General features: G+C 44.6%; 1 protein-coding gene across 1 annotated transcript in view; it reads left to right on the top strand.

Moving 5' to 3' along the window:
• The window catches only part of TNS2 (tensin 2), a 250,519-nt gene that overhangs the window by 118,158 nt on the left and 109,379 nt on the right, over positions 1-22,982 (top strand). The window contains exon 2 of the mRNA XM_068267236.1: positions 14,459-14,564. Within this exon, the coding sequence (XP_068123337.1) occupies positions 14,459-14,564 (106 nt within the window). The remainder of the gene's footprint in view (positions 1-14,458; positions 14,565-22,982) is intronic.

Here is a 22,982-nt window from a genome sequence, read left to right as displayed (position 1 = left end):
ATAATTACTTATGTCTTTTCACCGATGTATTCTGTTCAGCATTGATTGAGCAATTAACTATATTTTAATTTTAAAAAAAACATGATTTTTTTTTTTCAAACTCAGCCGATATGTGACCCAGATATGACCATGTGACAGCTGTGAAGCCATCATACGTGGGTCTCAATATTTATGTAGCTAAACATTACACCAGTGACTCAGATCAAACTAATTATAGTAAAAAAGAGAAAAGGAAAGGAAAAAAAACAAAAAAAAAACCACCCGACTGAGCTATCCAGGCTAATATCCCTTTCCGACTACCCACTTGTTTATGGGCGTGCCCTCCAAAAAAACATGTTTTGATAGACTAGACTTTAATTAAATTTAGTGTTACTCTAGAATCTAACATCTGGTCTATAAAAAATATAATGTAGTGCCTACCTGCCTTTACAGGAATTGGTGTGTTCCCAGGCAGTGATCATGAGCTGTACATGAGCACTGCACGTGGCTCTGCACATAACAATACAGTATGGATGACAGAGTTGTGTATTGCAGTCTGTGTTCCTGTTCATTTGCCTGAGTCTGCACTGACTTATTAACCAAGCTCACTAGGCAACCGCATGTCAGAGGCGCCTATTACTAGGACATGGAAGCAGGTGATGCTGTGCTGAGCATCAGCCTCTAGAAAGCTGTCCTCTGAGGTTATCGTATGACAAGCTAGGAACACAGACCATGGAATTTTCAGCCAAAATATGAAGGCCTGGGGTCCACAACAGATGGCCTAGCAAATGCTCAACTTATTAGCGACTACAATTTCCAGCGTGATTTGTCCGGCGATTGAAAGTGCTGTACAATTTCCAATATGTAATTTGCAGGAGCCAGACCTTGGGAGACCCGGCAAGTAGTTTAAACTTTACTTAAAGAGAACCTGAGGTGGGTTTGTCAAATCATATTAGGACACAGAGGCATGCTCTGTAAACAGTGACCTGCCTCTGTGTCCTTGCATTGTGCCTTCAGCCCCTCCCCCCCGGGCTCTGCTATCCCCCATTAAAAAAAACGGCAGGCTAGTGACATGCGGATTGTCGCTAGCCTGCTCTGCCTTTCATTCACCACGATCCCCCAAATCCTGTATTACACAGCTCCCCCACCTGTGTCCCTTCCCTCCCCGCCTTAGTATGCCGATTGGAGGACGCAGGCGGGGAGCTGCGCTATACAGGAGGCGGGGGAGCGGCGGTGAATGAAAGGCAGAGGTAAATAGCAGGCTAGCGACAATCTGTGTGTCGTTAGCCTGGTGCTTTTTTTTTTAATGGGGGACAGCGGAGGGGGGGCTGGAGGCACACTGGAAGGACACAGAGGCAGGTCATTGCATGCCTCTGTGTCCTAATATGATTTGACTACGCAGGCATTTACACAGAAACGACCGGGTAGCACACATGGCTGGACTGCACCCGTACAGACTGGCCCCGCCTAAAGGACTTTTGGGGATGAATTGTGGAAGATATCCAGGCAGCGCAGGAGGATGGCGAGGGAGCGATCAGCCTAGAGGGGGCTGGTGGAACCGCCAAGTATGTATCATTTTTTGTAATCCCACCATCTCTGGTGCACTTTAAAGTGAATATACATACCTGGGGCTTCCTCCGGCCTGATCACTCCCAAGCCATCCTCTTCTGTCTCTCTGTGTGTAGAACGCTCCCGGCGACGTTAATGCGGCAGGAGCGTGCGCAGCCAGGCCACACAAGCGCAGTTGGCCCCCGGACAGGAGGACTTTCCAAGGCTAATTGCGGGCGAACGGAGCGGCAGAAGAGGACAGCGTGGAAGCGATCAGGATAGAGAAGTCCCCAGGTATGTATATTTTCTTTATAATCCCCATCTCAGGTTTCCTTTAAGTGTAAAAATAACCAACTAAGTCGCTGAAAAATCACTTTTAAAGAATGATTTTTACAGTACTCCCATCTCTTGCATTGGAGTGCAATTGCTCCAACAATGCTGCAGGACCCATGATTGTGATTTGGCCAAATCGCTAGTCGCTCCTGTGGGTACACCACCATTGACTTTTGGCAGCTTAGTGCTTTTTGAGATCGCCGGTGATCCTAATGCGCAGTTGAAACAGCTCTAGTGAGCCTCAGGCTGAACTGTGTTTTTGTTTCTCTCCCAGTACAATATGTGTGGACTGTAAGATCCAGTGCTTGGAAGTAATGTGCTTGGAAGTATGTGCTTGGAAGTAAAGCAATCTGCATTGTTCATATTTGGGGGTGTAGCTACTAATTCCAAGCTTGTGAAGCAGAGCCCAGCATCTTCTTTTTATTAACACCAAATACTAGACAGATATGAAATCTCTGCTGGCTGAGGAGCACATTTCTTCCATCAGTGATGGGATGAGGGGAAAGGACCTAACCCACTGTCAGCTTAGCTGCTGTATGTTTGTGCAAATGAGCGCACATTCCTGGGTATATTAATATCTGTAGCATTGTTGTTGTTTTTCTTCCAAAGAACACATCAAAACAAAACCTATCACTAACTGTCCCTCAGAGAAGCTCACAATCTATTCCCTACCATAAAGGGTGGTTAAGGCGGACAGCTGCTGGCGTCCCTCTACGTTATTTAGCGCCAGGATCCACCACATCCCACATCGAGGTTATTGGAAATGTTAGTGTTTACCGGCGTTCTAGCGCCATTTGCATCTGCAGTTCATATTCTCCTACAGGCTCAAACTGTGACGATTGATTGGTAGGAACCGATGCCTAATGCTCTTATGCTCAGTAACAGAAAAGCATTTGGCATTGGCCCCTCCTCATGCCACCTGCCGGAAGCAACTGTGTCGTGCTCTGCAGTTCCGTCCTTTCTCCCTTCTCAGTGGCCTGTAGCCCAGCAATAAGTCTGTACAGCACTCAGCCCAGAGCAGTCGCTCCCCTATGCACTTCCCTGGTGTCTAGTGGCCCCCTTTCTCCCCTATACAGTTCCCCGATTGTCTAATTCCCTCCTCCCTCCCCTACACAGTACCCTGAGTGGCTGTGTAGTGTGATAGTGTACTGGTTAGTGTACATATAATTAAGCCGCCAGGAAATTTGGGCACAGGGTAAAGCCAAAAATGGCTCACCCTGCTCCTGCAAAAGTCCCGGCAGCACTACTTTTCCACTTTCATGGAATGTAATTCGGCTTCAAACTTTGTTGTTTTTTTTTAAGTAATTTGGGCTCCGTCTTTTGACAGCGTCATATTACTGTCTGAGGGCCGCTGTAGCCCTAATTCTTATTATAGCCTATGGCGGCGCCAAAATCTCCGGCGCGGTTTTTCTTTGCTTAAGGCAGTGGTTCTCAAACTTTTTTGGGTGAGGGCGCCCTTGATGGCTCTGAATTTTTTTGTCAAGGCACCCCTCAGCAAAAATAACTACTGAAATGCTGTTATGACCCTTCTTCAGCAGCACCTCCCAAAGGATGGAGATGAACACCAAGGCACCCCTGGCAGGTACTAAAGGCGCACTAGGGTGCCGTGACACCCAGTTTGAGAACCCCTGGCTTAAGTGCTTTTCTCTGGTTAAGGGCTTTGCCTCTGACACAGGAAAATAGAGTTCAAATCTCAGCTCTTTTGTGCAGCAAGCCAGCACCTATTCAGTAAGGAGACCTTGGGCAACCCTGCCTAACACTGCTACTGCCTACAGAGAGCACCCTAGTGGCTGAAGCTCAATCGCTTTGAATCTGCCAGGAGAAAAGGGCAAAATAAATGTTATTTGTCTTGTCTGATTGTCTAAAGGCCTCCTCCCTCCCTTGGTGTCTAGTGTCCCACCCACCCCTATGCAGTTCCCTGGTGTCTAGTGGCCCCTCTCCCTTCACCGTGTGGCTTTGTAGTTTCTGTGCATAGCCATATAGGCTTAGTACTCAGGTGCACAGAGGCCAAATATAAAGAAAAGTGTGGAAACCTCTTGGGGGCCAAATTTGAAGGCATTGGGGGCTAGAGTTTGACATGTGTGCCTTAGAAGGGCAATGCAGTAATGTCCCAATTGCTCCCCTTCCATCTATAGGATTACATGAAGCTGAGACAAGGCACTGGCTGTATATGACTCGCCTGTACTTGGACACGTTATTGGATGTAATGAGGATTTCTTACATATTTGCATGGAGTTCCACTTTAACTTTTGATTATAAATGCCTTTGGGGGTTTCCTGTGCTGGGAAAGTACTATGGTGTATATATAGGAAGTATGTACTGCATAAGTCACTGCTCTTCAGTTTTACATCTGCCCTGCTTGGAGAGAGAATCCTGCACGCACTCTGAACGTATCTTATTGCTGGGTTAATGATCCATCTTGGCCTGCTGCTGTCCAGCCCCAGTCAGGAGACACCTTTATTACAGCGTTAATGGAAAACAGGAGTAAGCATTGTTGGAGGCTCGCACAAGTGCATTTATTAAAAATAATAGTTTCCTTCATTTGGTTAGAAAGCTAAATGCCAACAGGAGGGAGGATTACATCCAGCATACTTTGTAGATTGATTTTCCAGACTTGTTGGAGGAACAGAGTTGCTCTGCATGGCGTGTGCTACGCACCAACCTCCCTACTGTTGTTTACAGGCTGGCACTAAATCACCGAGGCTATTAGTGAATGGCTGAATGGCATTGCTGTAATCGGATGCCACTGTAGGCAGACCTCTGCGTTCTTATTTCAATGTGTAATTCACCGTCCTGTTAAAAAAAGTACTGATAGTTGTTTAAGCACGGGAGGTTTGGGATAAAAATAATTTTTCCAGTGCTTTTATGACCCCCCCCCCCCCCCCCCCTTTCCTGGCAGTTCCTGAAGGTTCAGTGCAAAAGTTTTGCATAAGAAAAGGTGAGCTTAGAGGGACATTTGTATTCTGTAATTAAAACAGTAAAAAATACAGGGCTGGGCAAGGAGCCAGTTAGCCACTGCTCCAGAAGATAGCCGACTTCTTGCCTTTTCACTCTTTCTCTAACTGTCAGTGGAGTTGGTGCTTAAAGTTTCCTGTCACGTCTGTGCGTAGCTCAGGGGTGCCAATACATTATTCGATTTTGCGGGCCAACCGACCTTTCGATCTGATAATTTATCTGATCAAAAGGCAATCTGTACTGCAACATAGCCACCTGATTGATCTGTTGATCAATTTCCAGTTGAAAGGATTGATCAGGGATGATGGAAAATCTCAGTTGCAAGGGCTTAATTGGGTGCGTGGCGGTAATGGGGTTCAATATCATGACAACAGACGGACCACCGGCCGGTGTCCCCCTCCCAAGTGTATATGTATCGTAATACTCCTGATGCACGTGTGTGTGTTGGAGGCTAATCTGTCTCACTAGCCCGGATCTTCGCCTCCTCTGGTTTTTCGAAATCACTATGAGCACCTGTTCCACACCATGTGACACTGGGGCATGTAGCTCCAGTGTTGCATGGTCCTGGTGCTTATGGTTTAGGAGGCCAGGACTTGCACCAGCGGACAGGTGATCCTTCAACACTACACAGGAACATGCAAGGCTGTGGAGTCAGAGTTGGAGCAATTTTTGGGTACCTAGAGTCGAAGTTGGTGGTTTCCTAAACAGGAGTCAGGTGATTTTTGTACCCATTGGAAATCAGTGTGGGCAGGCAATAGGTCCCTCTCTGATCAGATTTGATCATAGATCTATCTAGCAAAACAAACCATGTATGGCCACCTCTACTTTATGCGTGGCACTAACCATTCTAAATTATCAGTCAGTGGGTGTTGCGTTCTCTGTGACAGCAGGAGCACAACGCAACAAATCGGGAAAGTGCAACTGTACGTTGGCCATGTGTTGCCTCAAATACAGTGAAGCACAAAGTCAATGAAAAGTATGCTTCATTGTAACTGTTAACGCTCACTTTTTGGTAATTCACTGCATGTAGCGTGTTATGATGCCACTCACCGTTATACCGCAAGACACCCGCCACCCTGTGAACATTGCATACGTTTTGCAGTGCGGCAAGCTGCATTACAAAGAGGCCGGTATGCTGCACCACTATGCACTACTCTGAATGTAGCCTAACTGAAAACTTACTAGGTGCCGGAGTGTAATGGCACCTAAATTATCACAGTGAAAACTAATACAACTGTTTGGGTCTCACAGCAAAACTTTAATGGCCTCCCCAATGTTCACACCCCTTCCCTTGCCTACCCTTGGTGCCGTCTACAGCCTTGGGGTCCATCTCACAAGGGCCATCATGATCTGCACACCCATAAAATGAAGTATAGTCCCTTGTATTGGAGGAAGGTCTGGGCCCCCCTGCAATCGCAGGGGCTTCTCCTCTCTAGTAACGCCTTTGCTCCCATTCAAGACCCTTACCCTTTCCTTTGGGAATACTCTTGGGTCGCAAAACAAAAATGATTCCGTACGCTAAGCCTATAGGAGGTGAATCCAGCAGCCATAGCATTTCACTAACAAGCCAGCCTACTGCTGATGAGAAATACCAGGGTAGGAATTGGAACCATTCGGCAAGAGAAAGGATTCCCCTGAGTGAGATGAAATATTTGCAATAATGGTACAAGCATCAGCGAGGTCCTAGTGTGAATGGCTCCATATGGTGCTTTTGTTATAACCTGAGGTTGTAAACACAGAAAATATATAAGTAAAGCTCTCTCGATGGTGTTTCTGATGTAATTTATCCTCGTAAAACCGCCATCTCATTCTTTCTCCTGGGTGAAGGGCGGCATATGGAAAGAGTTAATAACAGTGAGGCAGAGGGAGGTCAGTCCAAGAAATGAAAATATGCCTGCTAGTTTTATAGCATTCATGTGCCTGCGTTCCCCACCAAAACTCCATCAAGTATGCCTGCCCAGGTTTAAGTAACCAGATCCTGAAAAGCTACGCACTGGAAACATTTCAGAGGTTTTGGGGTTATTTTTTCTTTCTTAGATAAAATTCTGTCTAAAAATGATCCAAAAAAATGTTGCCGGTGTAAAGGGCTATGATGAAAGGCGCATTATGCCGTGAATTTCCTCTATTTGTTTTGGGTCTTTTACAGGATATTTCAGGTTCAGAATTTCCATTTGCTATTTGCAGAACACACTGAAGAACAGTTTGTTTCGACCTTGGAATAACACGGTGCGATGTGACTCTGTACATGAGTCCATGGCACATGCCTTGAAATGGGCTGGCTTGGCTATAAAAATTGCCATAGGCATGCAGGTCTTTTCCAGAATGAGGTCATGTGACTGGCCTATCTCTGTTCAGGTTTCTCAACCTCTAGACCCTTTGACCTCCTTCCTCAGGACCAGTGGCATAGCAATAGGGGATGCAGAAGTGGCAACCACACCAGGGCCCCTGGATCTGAGGGGCACACATAGGGTTCGCCTTAAAGTGTACCTGTAAGAAAAAAAGTGCCCAATTTAGATACTTCTCTCAGTAGAGGGAATATTGCCCCCGTCCCATTCCGCCTCGCTGTTCCAGCCCTAGGACCCCTCAAACCACCTCGACAAGCACTTGTTGATGTAGAGCGGCTGCAATGCACATGAACCTGAGCAGTAGTATGGAGGCAATCGGGCTCGGCTTTTTCTACCTGTGCAGTGTGGCCGCACTCGTTCATGTATGGGAGTGCGGTGGCGAGCTTTCAGAGGGTCCGGCTGTGGTCTGGTGAAGGATGTGGGAAGCTACTGAGGTAAGTATCTTCTTGTCCTCTTTTCCAAAGCTACTTACAGGTTTGCTTTAACCACTTTAACCTTTTTCTGTACCAGCAGTCTCTCGCTCCTTAAGGACCAGAGACTGCTGATTTGAAAAAACGGGGCCTACTGACATCACAACGCACTGACACGCCATTTATGCCACTCCCCCATCACTGTAGCCCCCTCAGTCTGCCATCCCTATAGGTGCATACACACGCACTACAAAAGGCAACGACTGGTCCGCCGGACCCTCCCGCTGGGCGGTCTTTTAGCCGACAGTAGCGCGTGTGTACGCGCTGTCGGCGGACGGATAAGGTTGTTTCTGAATGATCCGCTCAACCCGTCGTTGCCTTTTGTAGTGCATGTGTACACCCCTTTAGACAGCAGAGCTCCCTAAGCTGGTCAAGAGCCAATTTTATTGGCTCTTGACCCTGTGATCAATGTGAACCAATGTGATTGTGGGCAGTAGTGTGGAGGCAATCGGGCTGAGCTTTTTCCACCTGTGCAGTGTGGCTTCAGTTGTTCACGTACGTCTGCATATGCTTGTTCAGGGTCTGTGGCTAAAAGTATTTGAGGCAGAGGATCAGCAGGGATGCCAGGAAACTAGTATTGCTTAGATGGAAATAAAAGTGCCAGCCCCCATATACTTTTTCAGTTGTCCTTTAAAGAGGATCTGTATTGTTAAAATCGCTCAAAAGTAAACATACCAGTGCGTTAGGGGACATCTCCTATTACCCTCTGTCACAATTTCGACGCTCCTCGCCGCATTAAAAGTGGTTAAAAACAGTTTTAAAAAGTTTGTTTATAAACAAAGAAAATGGCCACCAAAACAGGAAGTAGGTTGATGTACAGTATGTCCACACATAGAAAATACATCCATACACAAGCAGGCTGTATACAGCATTCCTTTTGAATCTCAAGAGATCATTTGTGTGTTTCTTTCCCCCATGCACTGAAGTTTCAGGCTGCTCTTTTCTTCCTGCAAACAGCTTTGCCCTTGTCTGTAATCCTCAGTATGTGAAAGCCCAGCCAGCTCAGAGGACGATTTATCCAGCTTTTAAAAGATAAGAGAGAAGAGAGAAGCTGCTCTAATCCTAAATAACACAGGCAGTGTGCAGAGAGGGGCCTGGAAGTGGGAGTTCATAGCAGAACCACAACACTGAAGAACTTGGCAGCGTTCCAGACACAGGCCGACAAGTCTGACAGGGGAAAGATACATTGATTTATTACAGAGATAGTGATAGCAGAGAGTGCTGCAGTTAGCCAGAACACATTAGAAAAGCTTTTGGAACTTGTAGGATGATAAAAAACAGGATGCAATTTTTGTTACGGAGTCTCTTTAAAGATAAATATAACACAAGGTTTTTATACTTACTTCCACCAGCCCCCTGTAGTCCTTGGATTCCCTTGCTGTCCTCCAGGGTCGCTCCGTTCTACCAATGCCACTGGTCGGGGACTACTGCAGGATGGCCGTGTGCCTCCTTGGTCACACTCCTGTGGCCGCGAGCGTTCTGCAACTGTGCGATTAGCTAAGGCTTGTAACTGCGGGGGCGCAGAACGCTCCCGGGAGTGCGTTCAAGGAGGCCAGCAGCGAATGCGCAGTAATCCTCAACTGACTTTAGGCCTCGTTCACATCATTTAGCGTAGATGGCTGTGCGATCGGAACGCAACGCGTCCAATCGCACGCCATCTGCGCTCCTATGCGCTGCGCTGCAGATCCCATTCATTACAACGAATGGGATCTGCGCTGCGATTCCCAAAAATGCGTGCAGTACGCGATAGCGCAATCGCGCTGCCACGCAGCGCATATGATGGGAACTGTAGAAGGGCTGTCTATGCCCTTCTACCGTTCTTGCGTGTCGCACACTATACGCGCTGCCAAAATGCGCACGGCAGCGCGTATAGTCTGAACGAGGCCTAAGTCTGGGACTTTACCAGGCTGCCAGTATATGAACAGACAGACAACCAGGGAGCCCACAAACTACAGGGGGGGGGGGGGGGGGGGGCGGGAGGAAGCACCAGATAAGTATAAATCCTTGTGTTAAAGTGCACCCTAGCCAAAGCTTGGGTACAAAAAGAGAAAATTATCGAAAGAAAAGGAAGCCTCAGGATCTAATTGAGGCTTTCCTCAGCATCCTTTGTCCTTCCACTCATGAGTGCTGCCCCCCTCCACATCGTGGCTGTGCACCTCCTCTGCCATCAACACGATTGTGTAGTAGCCGCACAAGCATGACCACACAAGCAGTAAGCCGGAGCTTCGGCTTGGGTTCCCTTTAAGTTTATTTCAGGTACGCTTTATGTCAAAAGTTACTTTTTTCAAGACCTGATTACGACGAGTTGGGGAACAAGCTGGTAATCGAGTAATTTTTTTTTTTTCTGTCAGACTTGATCAAATAACTTGAAATCATCATCTTAACATTTGTACAACGCTTGTCCTGTCGGACTCAAAGCGCTTAATAGCTACAGCCACTAGGGCACACTCAGGTGACCCTAAAGTGTTAGAGAGTCTTGCCCAGGTCTCCTTACTGAATTGGTGCTGGCTTACTGAAAAGGAAGAGCCGATAATCAAATCCTGGTCACTTGTGTCAGAGGCAGAGCCCTTACCAGTACACTATCCAGCCACTCGGAACAACAGAGTTGAAACAGTGTTTAAAACTTTCGCAATTGACAACAACTGCAGTGCGAAAAACATTTTTAAGAGGCATCACTTGCAAATGCCATTCCTCTTCAATTCACATGCCAGTGAATGTCCACAAAGTTCTGAATTAAGTATCCTTGGGGGGGAGGATCTAAAGTCAACTGTTTTGATTTTTAGCTGTCATTTAAACGAATGACAACACTAAACAGCAATTAAAGCAGCATTAATTTATCTATTATTACCCTTTAGCTTGTAGCCAAACTTCTTCATTCCCAGACCCGTCAGCAAAACAAGTGTGTGACATGCATCTTCCTGTCGCTTCCTCTTCAGCATTGTTTTGTTATTGACGTCACATGCCGGTACTTCACTTGAGCAGCTGGGCAGAAACATGGAACCGCTGCAGATTTGTCATCCCAGTTCTGCTGTCCGTTTATCGTTCCTGCTAAAAACATTTCTCCGCTTAAGATGGGAATTCTCTGTTACGGATAAATGATGCTATAAGCAGCTGTACTCCGACCGGAAGAGCCTCGGTAGAAAATAGCTAATGAAGGGAAATTGCCAGCTTATATTTTTTAAACAATACAGAAGTGCTAAATGTATAATGTATGTTTTGTCAGCTTCAGTATGTAAATGTAAGGCTGCAGCTTGGTGGTTAGCACTCTTATTTTGCAGCACTAGAATCCTATACTTGCTATACTTGTTTCCTGAATGGAACACTGTTTGCATGGAGTTTGTATGTGCTGTCTGAGTTTTTATCCATGCACGAATTAAGCGGTAAGGTGTGGGAGCGCCACCTGATATTTTATCCTTGGTAAAAGGACGGTATAAGGAGAAGAAGTACTTATGATCTTCTGGTTGCTGAAATACTGGTTTTCATGGCCACTTTCTGTTTATGCTAGGCTAGGACATCCGTAATGGATGTCACCAAAATGTTTACAAATAAAGCAGCTTTTAAGGGAACCAAGCACCGGTTTTTTTCCCCCTGCAATTTCTCCTGGTTTCTAATAGCTATACTGTAGGAGCTGCCATGTCCTCCCCCCTCCCCTTCTAGCTGCCCTTATCTATCCAGGGACAGGTGTTAAGATAGCATGTGTGACTTTTCTAAACTCTTTGAAGCACAATAATCAGTCCTTATCTGCTTGAAATTTTGAGCTATGGAAGGCCATATCATCTGCAGGAGTAGGGTAATAAAAGCCTCTGCTAAACTTTACTATGTAAAAAAAAAAAAAAAAAAAAAAAGTAAAATGGAAGTTTTTTTTTTATTATAAATTCTTCTTTTTACAAGCTCTTTATCTTAAGCAATATGAGTAGAGCTGAAACGCCGCATTCCTGCGGCAGTACGAGATTTTATTACCCCCCCCCCCCCCCCAATTCCCCGGGGCAAAAATCGGGGAGCGCTTCCTGTAAGAGGCAGAGCTTTGCGCTGTAAGCTCTGCCTCCACTGGAGTCAATCTCCGCCAATCACAGGCAAAGATCTGCGTGCAGATTGACTCCAGCAGAGGCAGAGCTACAGCCCAAAGCTCTGCCTCCCCGGGCAGCCAAATCCACGACTTTGAAAGTCGTGGATGTTTGCTCTGGGATTTGAGGGTTATAAAGCCCTCGTTCTGTCACAAGAATGCGGCGTTTCAGCTCTACTCATACTGCTTAAAGAGAACCTGAGGTGGCATTGTATTACGTTAGTGGGGCACAGAGGCTGGTTGGTCACACTAACACCAGCCTCTGTTGCCCCATCGTGTGTCTCAAAGACCCCCCTGCTCGCCGCTATACCCCTGCAGTGCTGGCGACACGCAGCGTGTCGCCAGCACAATGTTTACTCTAGCGCTGTCTGTCAGCGCCGCTCCCCCGCCTCCTCCGCATCGCCGCTACCCGCCCTCGTCCCTTCCCTCCAATCAGCGGGAGGGAAGGGACGAGGGCGGGTAGCGGCGATGCGGAGGAGGCGGCGGAGCGGCGCTGACAGACAGCGCTAGAGTAAACATTGTGCTGGCGACACGCTGCGTGTCGCCAGCACTGCGGGGGTATAGCGGCGAGCAGGGGGGTCTTTGAGACACACGATGGGGCAACAGAGGCTGGTGTTAGTGTGACCAACCAGCCTCTGTGCCCCACTAACGTAATACAATGCCACCTCGGGTTCTCTTTAAGATAAATACGTAGACGGTAAAAAGAAGATTTTAGAATGGCTTCAGACTCTCTTTAATGAGCCACATTGTTAGCATTCAATTGTAATGTGCTATTAAGATCCCCTGGGTGCTAAAAAATGGTGCTCATTTAACTTTAAGGCCTGGAACCCACTGAAAACCGCAAACGCAAAACGCAACCGCTAGCGTTTTGTCTGAGCGGTTTGCAAGCGGATTCATGCGCGTTTTTGGTCGTGTTTTGCAACATTGTATTTTTTTCCCCAGCGGGTGCCTAGCGTTTTGCGTTTTGCGTTTTTATCCTGATTGGTCCTGTGAATTATTTTTCATTTTGTTACAGTGTGCTTAACCGCAAAACGCTAGCAAAACCGCTCAGTTTAGGTTTTGCTGAGCGTTTCTGCTAGCGTTTCAATACTTTACATTGAAGCGCTAACGCTCCCAAAATGCTGCAGGTCCTGCGTTTGCGTTTCTGGGAAACGCAAACGCTCCTGTGGAAGTTGCCCCATCCATTAACATTAGCCCAGCGTTTTGGCAAACTGCTAGCGTATCGCAGTGCTGCCAAAACGCTGCCAAAAGCGCTCCTGTGGGTTCCAGCCCTTAGTAACCAATTCTCCCCGTGATGTAAAACAAGGCACAGGAGTTTTAGAATGTCTGTTTTGTCCATAGTGCTGCCCTCATCAGCTAGTTCAGAATATGTCTGTTTATGTAGACCTGCCATTGTTCCATACTGATAACACCTGTTCCTAAACCCTTCAGAACTTTAAATGGTCTGTAAACAAGAATTTCAAAATATAAAAACAAAATCACTTCTGCTATTTAAAATAAATAGTTGAAGACTAGGGCCAGGCCGATGCAGAGGCAAGAGAGGCTTCAGCCTCGGGGCGCAGTGTAGGAGGGGCCGCACAACTCACTCAGCTATCATTATTTTATTGTGTTTAAAGCAGAAAGAAATAAGAAATTGGGATACATAGCAGTGACTGCAAGCCAGATATATAGAGATTAAGGTGTTGGGGGCCCTGGGGCACCTTTTAGTCTAATAGCAATCAGTGTGTGGCAGCTGGGGTGGGAGGGAAGGAGGGGCGCACTTTGGTGTCTTAGCCTTGGGTGCTGGAGGACCTTGTCCCGGCTCAGACTACGTCTAAGTGTAGAATTCTGCTGATTCAGGACGTTGGTGCTGCACAAGTTAATGAAAGCTGCTAACTCAAGTATGTTGAACTCCAGTCTTCGAGGTCCAAAGTCCTCATATATTTTTGGCATACCTCAAATTAATTGATTGGACTGAAAGGTGTGGTTCATCTAGTAGAACACATTTCTCAGTCCATCCAACACACTGGCATAGGTCTGGCTGCAAGGTCGGGTGCTCAACACCTGTGCGGTAGTTGCTGTAATAATTGGCTGCCAGTTACTGGCTTTCATTTGTTAGTTTAGCTTCCACTTTTTGGCAAATGGCGATTTCCATGTTAAAGAGGTTTTCCCACTCAACATACTTGATATTCCAAGAAACAAGTCTTCATTCAATCCAAAGAGAGCTGGGCAATAGTACTGTGAGAGCACTTTGAGAGGATTGAGTGGATACTCAGTTGCCGTAGATACAGGCAGGGAGGAAATGGGAGTACTCCAGTATCAGAGCTTCAATTCAAACCTCCAAAATACAGTGTGGAAGGTGTGGTCCATGTACTGGAGAGCAATAGGCCACACAGATATGGTCTGACAGCACGTTGTAGACCAGTAACCATTGGTTGGACAAGCCTGGTCTTGAGTGACTTTGAGAAGCATTATAAACTTTTTCAGCTAAACTCTTTTTTTTCTTTTAATGGTCCAAAAATGTAAGAGGTTAAACTTGCAAACATAATACTTTGCCCAATCCAGCGTAACTTCAGTGAAATGAAGGAAAATGCTGCTTTGAACCCAGTGTTCATTGATGTACTTTGTTTCTGCGTTGGCCCTTTGCTGTAAGCATGTGTTGCCTATTTTACAAAGCCGTCATTTCTGCAATTATTTAGTATGTTGAGTCCAAACAGCTCAAGACTTTATACACTCGCATATTTTTCTTGTGACCTTGTTTAATCTCTGTATTGTTTCCTCCACAGCCTGCAGGGGGTGAGCGTCACATTTTCCAGGAGAAATCCTTAAGGAAGAAGAGACTGTGTGCCGCCTGCAGTGAGCCCATTGTGTCCCAGGGCAGCGTCTGCAGAGGTGAGTGAGGATAGGTGCTCCATGTACTTCTATATATTTCACAGGCATCAGAGGAGATTTCACAACACTAAAAAAGTGGATAGGAGTCCTACAGCAACCAATCAGATTCTAACAGATGTCCGTCATAGCTAGTGTTTGAAGAGGTTTGAGTCCACCTTACGTTTTCTTTCAGCCTGAGCTCAAATGGAAGAAATAGTTCCATGTACACTTGAGCAACTGACTTCACATGATAGCCAATTTGCAGTCCACCTGCACTGGAACTAGTATTAAAATTCAAGCAATTGAACTGAAGTGCTAGTACCCAAAGCTTTAAGTCCCAGTCACTTAGTAGTATACACAGAGTTTTCAGTCCCGACCCTTTTAGTAGTATACACAGAGCTTTCAGTCCTGGTCACTTAGTAGTGTACACAGAGATTTCAGTCCCGATCACTTTCTGAATTAAAGAAAAGGTGCACCTAGAAAAGCTGAGCAGCTGTCGTTGACCAACAATGATACTGATATTAAAAGAACAGCAAACTGTCCATGCACACACCTCCTAAAAACCCATGCACACTACTACTAAAAGCCTGTGTACACTACTCCTAAAAACCCATGTACACTACTACTAAACGCCTGTGTACACTACTCCTAAAAACCCATGCTCCCATGCACACTATTAAAGGCTTGTGTACACTCCTGAAAGACCTACGCAGACTCCTCTTATAGCACTTATCTATCCAGGGACAGGTGTTAAGATAGCATATTTTTTCGAGTTAGTTATGACATAACTGTAAGGAGCAAATTTACAAAGTATTGAGATCAGTGTTTCTATATGAAGTGCTTGTCAGGAAGAGCTTAATAAAGTTAAAAAAAAAAGACTTACTGGGTTAGATTATTGCCCAGTTCTAGCCAAAACTGACTTTAACTTTTGGATAGACTGGAAAAGTTTTTATTGCTGTTTGGTCATGGGGAGAAGCTTTCCCACTTTCAACAGCAATTCCTGGTGGATTCTGGAGTGATCAAAAGTACCTCTAGTTTGGACATGGTCCACGATAATTTCTTTTCTTGAGAGAGGAAGACATATATTCTAACAGGTTCTTACTGTTTCTTACTTCCTGTTTTGGGTGACACACCTCTTCTCCCCCAACTTCATTGACATTAGGACCCTTTATATGGTCAGTGTACACATTGGTTGGTGATACTTACTGTACTTTCTCTACAGCCATTAAGTTGAGTTTGACTCTGTGACCTCATGGAACCCAGACTTTAATGTCCGTTACAGCTGCTTTCCTGTCTGGCATGGGCATATTCACCGCTTTATAAGAGTTGCATTTACCCAGCTTAGCCTGATCCAATTTCCAACAATGTATTCCCAATGTCTAAGGCTACATACACACTTGAGATGAAAGTCTTTGGAAAAGGCAAGATCACAGACCAATTTTACCCCATTCCATGTAGTATGAGAGCCATACTCTACACAGTCTATTCTATTGAGCTGAACTCCCCATCAGATAAAAATCTTTGCAAGATGCTGCACACAAAGATGCTGCACACATGCAACAGATCAGTATCTGCAAAAGATCAGTTCCTGCAAAAGATCCGTTCTTGCAAAATGCGTTCATAGTCTATCTGCAGATCCTCATACACACCTTGTTTAACAGACATTCATCTGCATATCTGACAATCATCTGCAGATCTGAAGATCCATCCTGGTGGACCTGATCTGCAGATGAATGTCTGTTAAACAAGGTGTGTATGAGATCTGCAGATATCATAGACTATGAATGCATTTTGCAGGAACTGATCTTTTGCAGATACTGAACTGTTGCATGTGTACAGCATCTTTTTGTGCAGCATCTTGCAAAGATTTTTATCTGATTGGTAGTTCAGCTCAATAGAATAGACTGTGTAGAGTATGGCTCTCATACTACATGGAATAGGGTAAAATTGGTCTGTGATCTTGCCTTTTCCAAAGACTTTTATCTCAAGTGTGTATGTAGCCTAGAGGCTCATACACACATCAGACTATAGTCTTTGGAAAATGAAAGATCACAGACCAATCTTACCACCCTTCATGTAGTATGAGAGCCATACTCTACACAGTCTTTTCTATGGAGCTGAACACCACATCAGAAAAAAATTCTTTGCAAGATGCTGCACACACAGATGCTGTACAGACACAAAAGATCAGTATCTGCAAAAGATCTGTTCCTGCCAAAAATCCATTCCAGCAAATTTCAATGATAGTCTATGAGATCTGCAGATCATCATACACACATGATTTAACTGACATTCATCTGCAGATCAAGCAATCATCCGCAGATCTGAAAATTCATCCTGGTGGATCTGATCTGCAGATGAATGTCAGTTAAATCATGTGTGTATGATTATCTGCAGATCTCATATCTGTGTGTGCAGCATCTTGCAAAGATTTTTTTTTTCTGATGGGAAGTTCAGCTCCATAGAATAGACTGTGTAGAGTATGGCTCTCATACTACGTGAAGGGGGTAAGATTGGTCTGTGATCTTTCATTTTCCAAACACTATAGTCTGATGTGTGTATGCACCTTAAGTCCCCTCTGATATCAAAGTCTTCACAAATCAGTTGTGTCCTCATGTTCTTGTTGGTCGGCAACACTATCATTCTACTTGTTCACAGACTACTTACAAAACAATTCACAAAACAATTCACAAAAACTAACGACTAACTAATACCCCTAACCCGTAAAATATTTTTCCTTTTCAGTTAAAAGTAAAACCTTGCAATGTATTCATATTTTCCTAGAGTAAATTACACATTTTAAAAAACAACAACAAAAGATAAGTTTTGTACAGAGAATCAGTCCAGGGTTCATTGCTATGGACAGCGTGGCTAAAGCCTGAGATCCATCAATAAGTTGTGAACCCCAGGTTGACTGCCACCAAAGCGCACCAAAGAATAGGGCTTCTCTTGTGCTCTGATATGAAAACTGAGCTTCCCAGCTCCTTAAAATCTGAGGCAGGATCCCCTCAATGTGAATATCTGAAAAAGCAACTAGAAATGTACATTTTCAATTCAATCACCTTTACAAGACCTAGAGCGAGGATGTTAATAAGAGGTCCAGCAGCTAATGATGATATAAATATAAAACATGGCAAGGAGGAGACTTCTTGATTAAGATCCGCTAGATTTGTCATATACAATCAACTTTATTGACTAGACATTTTTCAGTCAATCTGCTCTCTCACATAAAAATGGGATCAGTCAATAACACAATTATGGAAGGATCAGGATGAAGTGAAGATATAATACACAAAGTGGTGTGTTTATGTTTCAGCATATTTTCAGCACATTTGATTGGTATATGCCTTCATTTTGGAGCCAAGACATGTGCTGCAGCTAACAGGAAGTGGGATATGTCTCCCATATGGGGTGGTCACTCAAGGTCAGAATGTATGTTCAATGTAAGGCTTCATCCTGTGAGCAAGAAACAATATTTTGCAGCAGCTGTTTTTATTTATAGGAGTTTAGAACTCTGTGTACGGTGACTGAGAATCGCTCTCCGTCTGAGCCTCAGGGGCTTTACATCATTCTGATGATGGGAGGCAAGTTTAACTCTTCAGAAATCAAATTAAACTTTTAAGTGCCTTTCAACTCATCAATTGCAAACAAAATGTCTTGGTCAGTTAAAAATAGTGTGGGAAGGGCTAGATCTAATGCAATGTGTTTTGATATCTGTGCCCCAAATTAGGAGATTGTCTCTCATCTCTTACTCTGTGACAATGGTGAAAGGGACAGGGAGTTTCCTCAACGTGATGTGAAATAAACCTTTTCTTACTTTTTACAGGCCTTCCAAATAAAGATCTACACCGCCTGCAGCTAGCACAGAATGCTGCGGCATGGCTGTCTGCAGGCCAGCCCTGCCTTTGCCACATAACATCCTTTGCTCTCTACGCTGGCTACCCATAAAATGGAGAACCATTTGCAAAATTGTCATGCTAACATTCAAATCCCTACATGACCTAGGCACCAGATACCTGAAGGATTTGTTCCAATTGTGTCACACCTCCCACCACCTCAGATCAAAAGGATCCAATAACTTGACCACCCCTAGAGTCCAACTAAAAACCTTTGAAGCCAGAGCTTTTTCATGCTGGCCCTACCCTTTTGAATGCCTTGCCAAACTTAATCAAGACAGCTCCAACCCTGGACATGTCTAAATCAAAACTGAAAAGCCACCTGTTTAGTCTGGCATTTATGATCACATAACTTTTCCCCCCGTACACATCACTATGTACTGATCTGAGACACGCTTATGCACTTTGGGTCCGCAGGGAGAAAAGCACTTTACAAAAGTTTTGTTGTTCTAGTCTTTAGAGAAACTGTTTCATGATGGTCCTTGACTCTGTTGAGGAACTTTTCTGATCACTTCATGTTCTTTGACGAGCATGAGACCAATAGCAAGTGAGTGCAATTCTCAGGGGTGCCCATTGAGTAGATCGCAAAAGACTTCACGGTAGATCCCAACCGCACTACATTTTCCATTCTGTATATATAATTGTATAATAGGTAGATCATTTTGACTTGCTAATTTTTAAAAGTAGCTCACAAGCCTGTGAGAGCCTAAACAGCAATAAACACCAATAAAAGGTTCAAACTCTCTCTTATTCTATACTAACATGGATAAAACGTTTTGGATTTAATTAGGCTTTAATGTTTAATGAGAACGTTGGTTGTCACTATTATAGATATCAAAACTAAACACGTCATAAACCCAATGGAATTTCCCAGGAATTAAAACCATAAAAACTCTCAGTGCATACTTGCAGCTCCGACATTTCCCAGTTCCCATCCCAACATCGGTTTTGTGTTTTAATACCCCCGTGTTTTCTGCTTTTAAATATTACAACATGTTCCAGTTTTGGTCCTGCGGGTTTCCATTTTTGTTTACTGTGAATAACGGTAAGCAGCTTAATAATGTGCGATTTGTTTTCTTACATATAAATGGACCAATTACTCTGTCATGTCCAGAGATCTGTAAGCATCCCTAGTGGGGAATTAGGAGGACATCAAGAAATCACGGACACAATTTATAGTCCATTGAGTCACCGTTGCCTAATGCCTATCAGAACATAGTCATGGCTGCTGAGGTTTGGGAATTAGTCGTTTGATTCCATTTGCATGCAGCATCTATGGCAAGAGCTATTTTTATAGAACAAAGTTTCAGCACAACTGTGTCAGTACATGTGTGCTCAGGGCCGGTTTAAGCAACAATGGGGCCCCAGGGCAAAATAAACCTGGGGGCCCCCTAACAGATACCCCGGAACATAAATCGGCATTAAGGGACCTTTTTTGCAGCTGGTATAGTCAGGGTGTGAAGCCCCAATCGGTCGGAGCTCCACATTCTGGCTACTCCAGTCTGCATGGGGGACAAGCGGTTAAAAAGTTTCAGGAGGGGGGACCCCACAATTTTTTTTAAAAAAATTCCTACACTCTAAACATAAAAAAAAATTGGGAAAATAGGAAAAAATGCCAGGGATCTTCATACAGCCATATTGCGGCTGTATAGCGATCCCTGGCCAAAGCGCTGCGGCTGCGTATGGACCCCCTGGAAACTCCGTCAGGAAATGTATTGCTCTTTCTTTTGATGCATGTAAAATTACACTACCGTTAGGTTTGCTACTAAAACTGACATTTACTGCATTTAAAAGTATACTTTTATCCTTCAAAACTTTAAAATCGATTTTCTCAAAAACTATAAGGTCTTTTTGAAAAATTGTTTTTTCCTCTTATTCCCAATGATCTCCTTAACATATCCTGCAAATTTAGGGTTTCTAGCATTCAAGGTGGATTTGCTATTAACTATTAAATTCGGCAAGTTTTTAAATGTGTATTTTTTTTCCTTTGAAACTATAAGGTCGATTTTAACATTTTTTTTCCTTTTGTAGCCACTGGGGGCCCCTACAAGCTCTGGGGCCCTGGGGCAATTGACCCCTTTGCCTCTATGGTAGCGCCGGCCCTGTGTGTGCTGGGTCACAGTTGAGAAATTGCACAAGAAGAAAAAATATGACCCAAGAAACAGCACTACATGTGATCTAAAGAGTAAATGACAATATTTTTTTGAAACAAAATATAACACCATATGTATATAAAAACATTTAAAAAAGCAACCAATCGGTCATATATCTCTTACTAGGATAATCAGATTGATGACACCTCAATGGGTGATCCTCAAAGATTCATAGATAATCATCATCTGTGTGGCTCAATAAGAGCCCCCACAGTGAAAGAACCCAGGTTCTGTACCTCTCAATGCGTACCAAGAATTAGTGCATATATATCAAAGTGCTACGTGCAGTATTAGAAATACATATAAACATATCAACCAATAAATAATGATCAGTGCAAAAAGAATATAGCAGCGAGGGATGCCAAAAAAGTGCATATATTATGATGCTGGACTGCAGCAGTGTGCAAAGGAGAGAGCGCTTACGTGACCCAGGATCAACAGATCAACGAGGTGACCGATGGAGAAGGACGCCCCCGGCAGACAGCTCTACCGGTATCGCGGCAGTCACGCCGCTTTATCAAGAGAGGGGGTTCCGTATCCGTATAGGCGAAAAACGCCATACTATATAGTGCAGAGAGCTCGGTCACGTGGGTGCCAGTCGCGCATCACGTGACCAGCTGACGTCACTGAATCAATAGACGGAGAGCGAGTGGACCAAGCGCAGGAGACCACGCTGGAGCGCAAGGAAGCGTAAGTATAAGGAAAGCCAAAGGGGACACTGCTCCAGCCATAATATACAATACTATAATAGGCCATCCGTCTTGCTGAATATGTTCAATAATAATTCACAACAACAGCAAACATTATCAATCCTTTATTAAATAAATCAAACCTCTAATAGATAAGTAATCATATATATGTGGAGAAACATAGAAATAATCCATCCTCATATATAGAAAATAGTCCTTAAGTCCATCCATATGGAAACAGGTAAGTATGTCATTCTTCATGTAAATCCTTAAAGTGACGGTTGCAAACGGCGCGCCCGACTCCAACGGATCGCACCGCCGCATATATAAGAAAGTGAGGTCCTTAAAGAGACACTGAAGCGAAAAAAAATGATGATATTATGATTTGTATGTGTAGCACAGCTAAGAAATAAAACATTAAGATCAGATACATCAGTGTAATGGTTTCCAGTACAGGAAGAGTTGAGAAACTCCAGTTGTTATCTCTATGCAAACAAGCCATTAAGCTCTCCAACTAAGTTAGTCGTGGAGAGGGCTGTTATCTGACTTTTATTATCTCAACTGTTCCTGGACTATTTACTTTTCCTCTGCTAGAGGAGAGGTCATTACTTCACAGACTGCTCTGAAAGACTCATTTTGAATGGTAAGTGTTGTGTAATCTGCACATATTATAGAATGATGCAATGTTAGAAAAAAAAAACACTTTATACCTGAAAATAAAAGTATGAGAATATTTTCTTTGCTGCTAATCTTCTAGTAATTCTTCATAGTACACAACCAATTCACTATATCATATTTTTTTTTTCGCTTCAGTGTCTCTTTAAGCAGTCCACAGCCAGGGTCCATAAAGGTCCATAAAGGGTCTATAAAGGTCCATAAAGGGTCCATATGCACCAACAGCTAGAAAATCATTATAAGCACCAAAATATCATAAATTATCTGCAATAGATGAAAAACACATATTAATATATGGTCAAAATATCACAAAAAGCCTGTGAAGTCAATCTCCTCATTTAAACCATTTGGAGATTTAGTATTTAACCACTTGCCGACCGCGCACTCATAACGCGCGTCGGCAAAGTGGTAGCTGCAGGACCAGCGACGCAGTATTGCGTCGCCAGCTGCAGGCTAATTAATCAGGAAGCAGCCGCTCTCGCGAGCTTCCTGTCAATTCACGGCGGGGGGCTCCGTGAATAGCCTGCGGGCCGACGATGGCGGCTCGCAGGCTAAATGTAAACACAAGCGGAAATAATCCGCTTTTTATTTACATTGTACGGCGCTGCTGCGCAGCAGCGCCGTAAGGCAGATCGGCGATCCCCGGCCAATCAGCGGCCGGGGATCGCCGCCATGTGACAGGGGACGTCCTGTCACTGGCTGCACAGGACGGATAGCGTCCTGTGCAGCCCCGATCACCGGGGATGACAGGTAGGAGAGGGAGGGGGGGAATTTCGCCGCGGAGGGGGGCTTTGAGGTGCCCCCCCCCGCAACATGCCAGCCAAGAGGAGCGATCAGACCCCCCCTGCACACCATCCCCATAGGGGGGAAAAAAGGGGGGCGATCTGATCGCTCTGCGTGCTGCCTGATCTGTGCTGGGGGCTGCAGAGCCCACCCAGCACAGATCACAGAATACTGCGCTGGTCCTTAAGGGGGGGTAAAGGGTGGGTCCTCAAGTGGTTAAAGTATATAGCCATCTGGCCTCTT

This window comes from Hyperolius riggenbachi, chromosome 2 (genome assembly GCF_040937935.1).
Source record: "Hyperolius riggenbachi isolate aHypRig1 chromosome 2, aHypRig1.pri, whole genome shotgun sequence".
NCBI classification, from domain to species: Eukaryota; Metazoa; Chordata; class Amphibia; order Anura; family Hyperoliidae; genus Hyperolius; species Hyperolius riggenbachi.
Note: the sequence above shows the minus strand (reverse complement) of the source record. Positions and strands in the feature narration are given on the sequence as shown.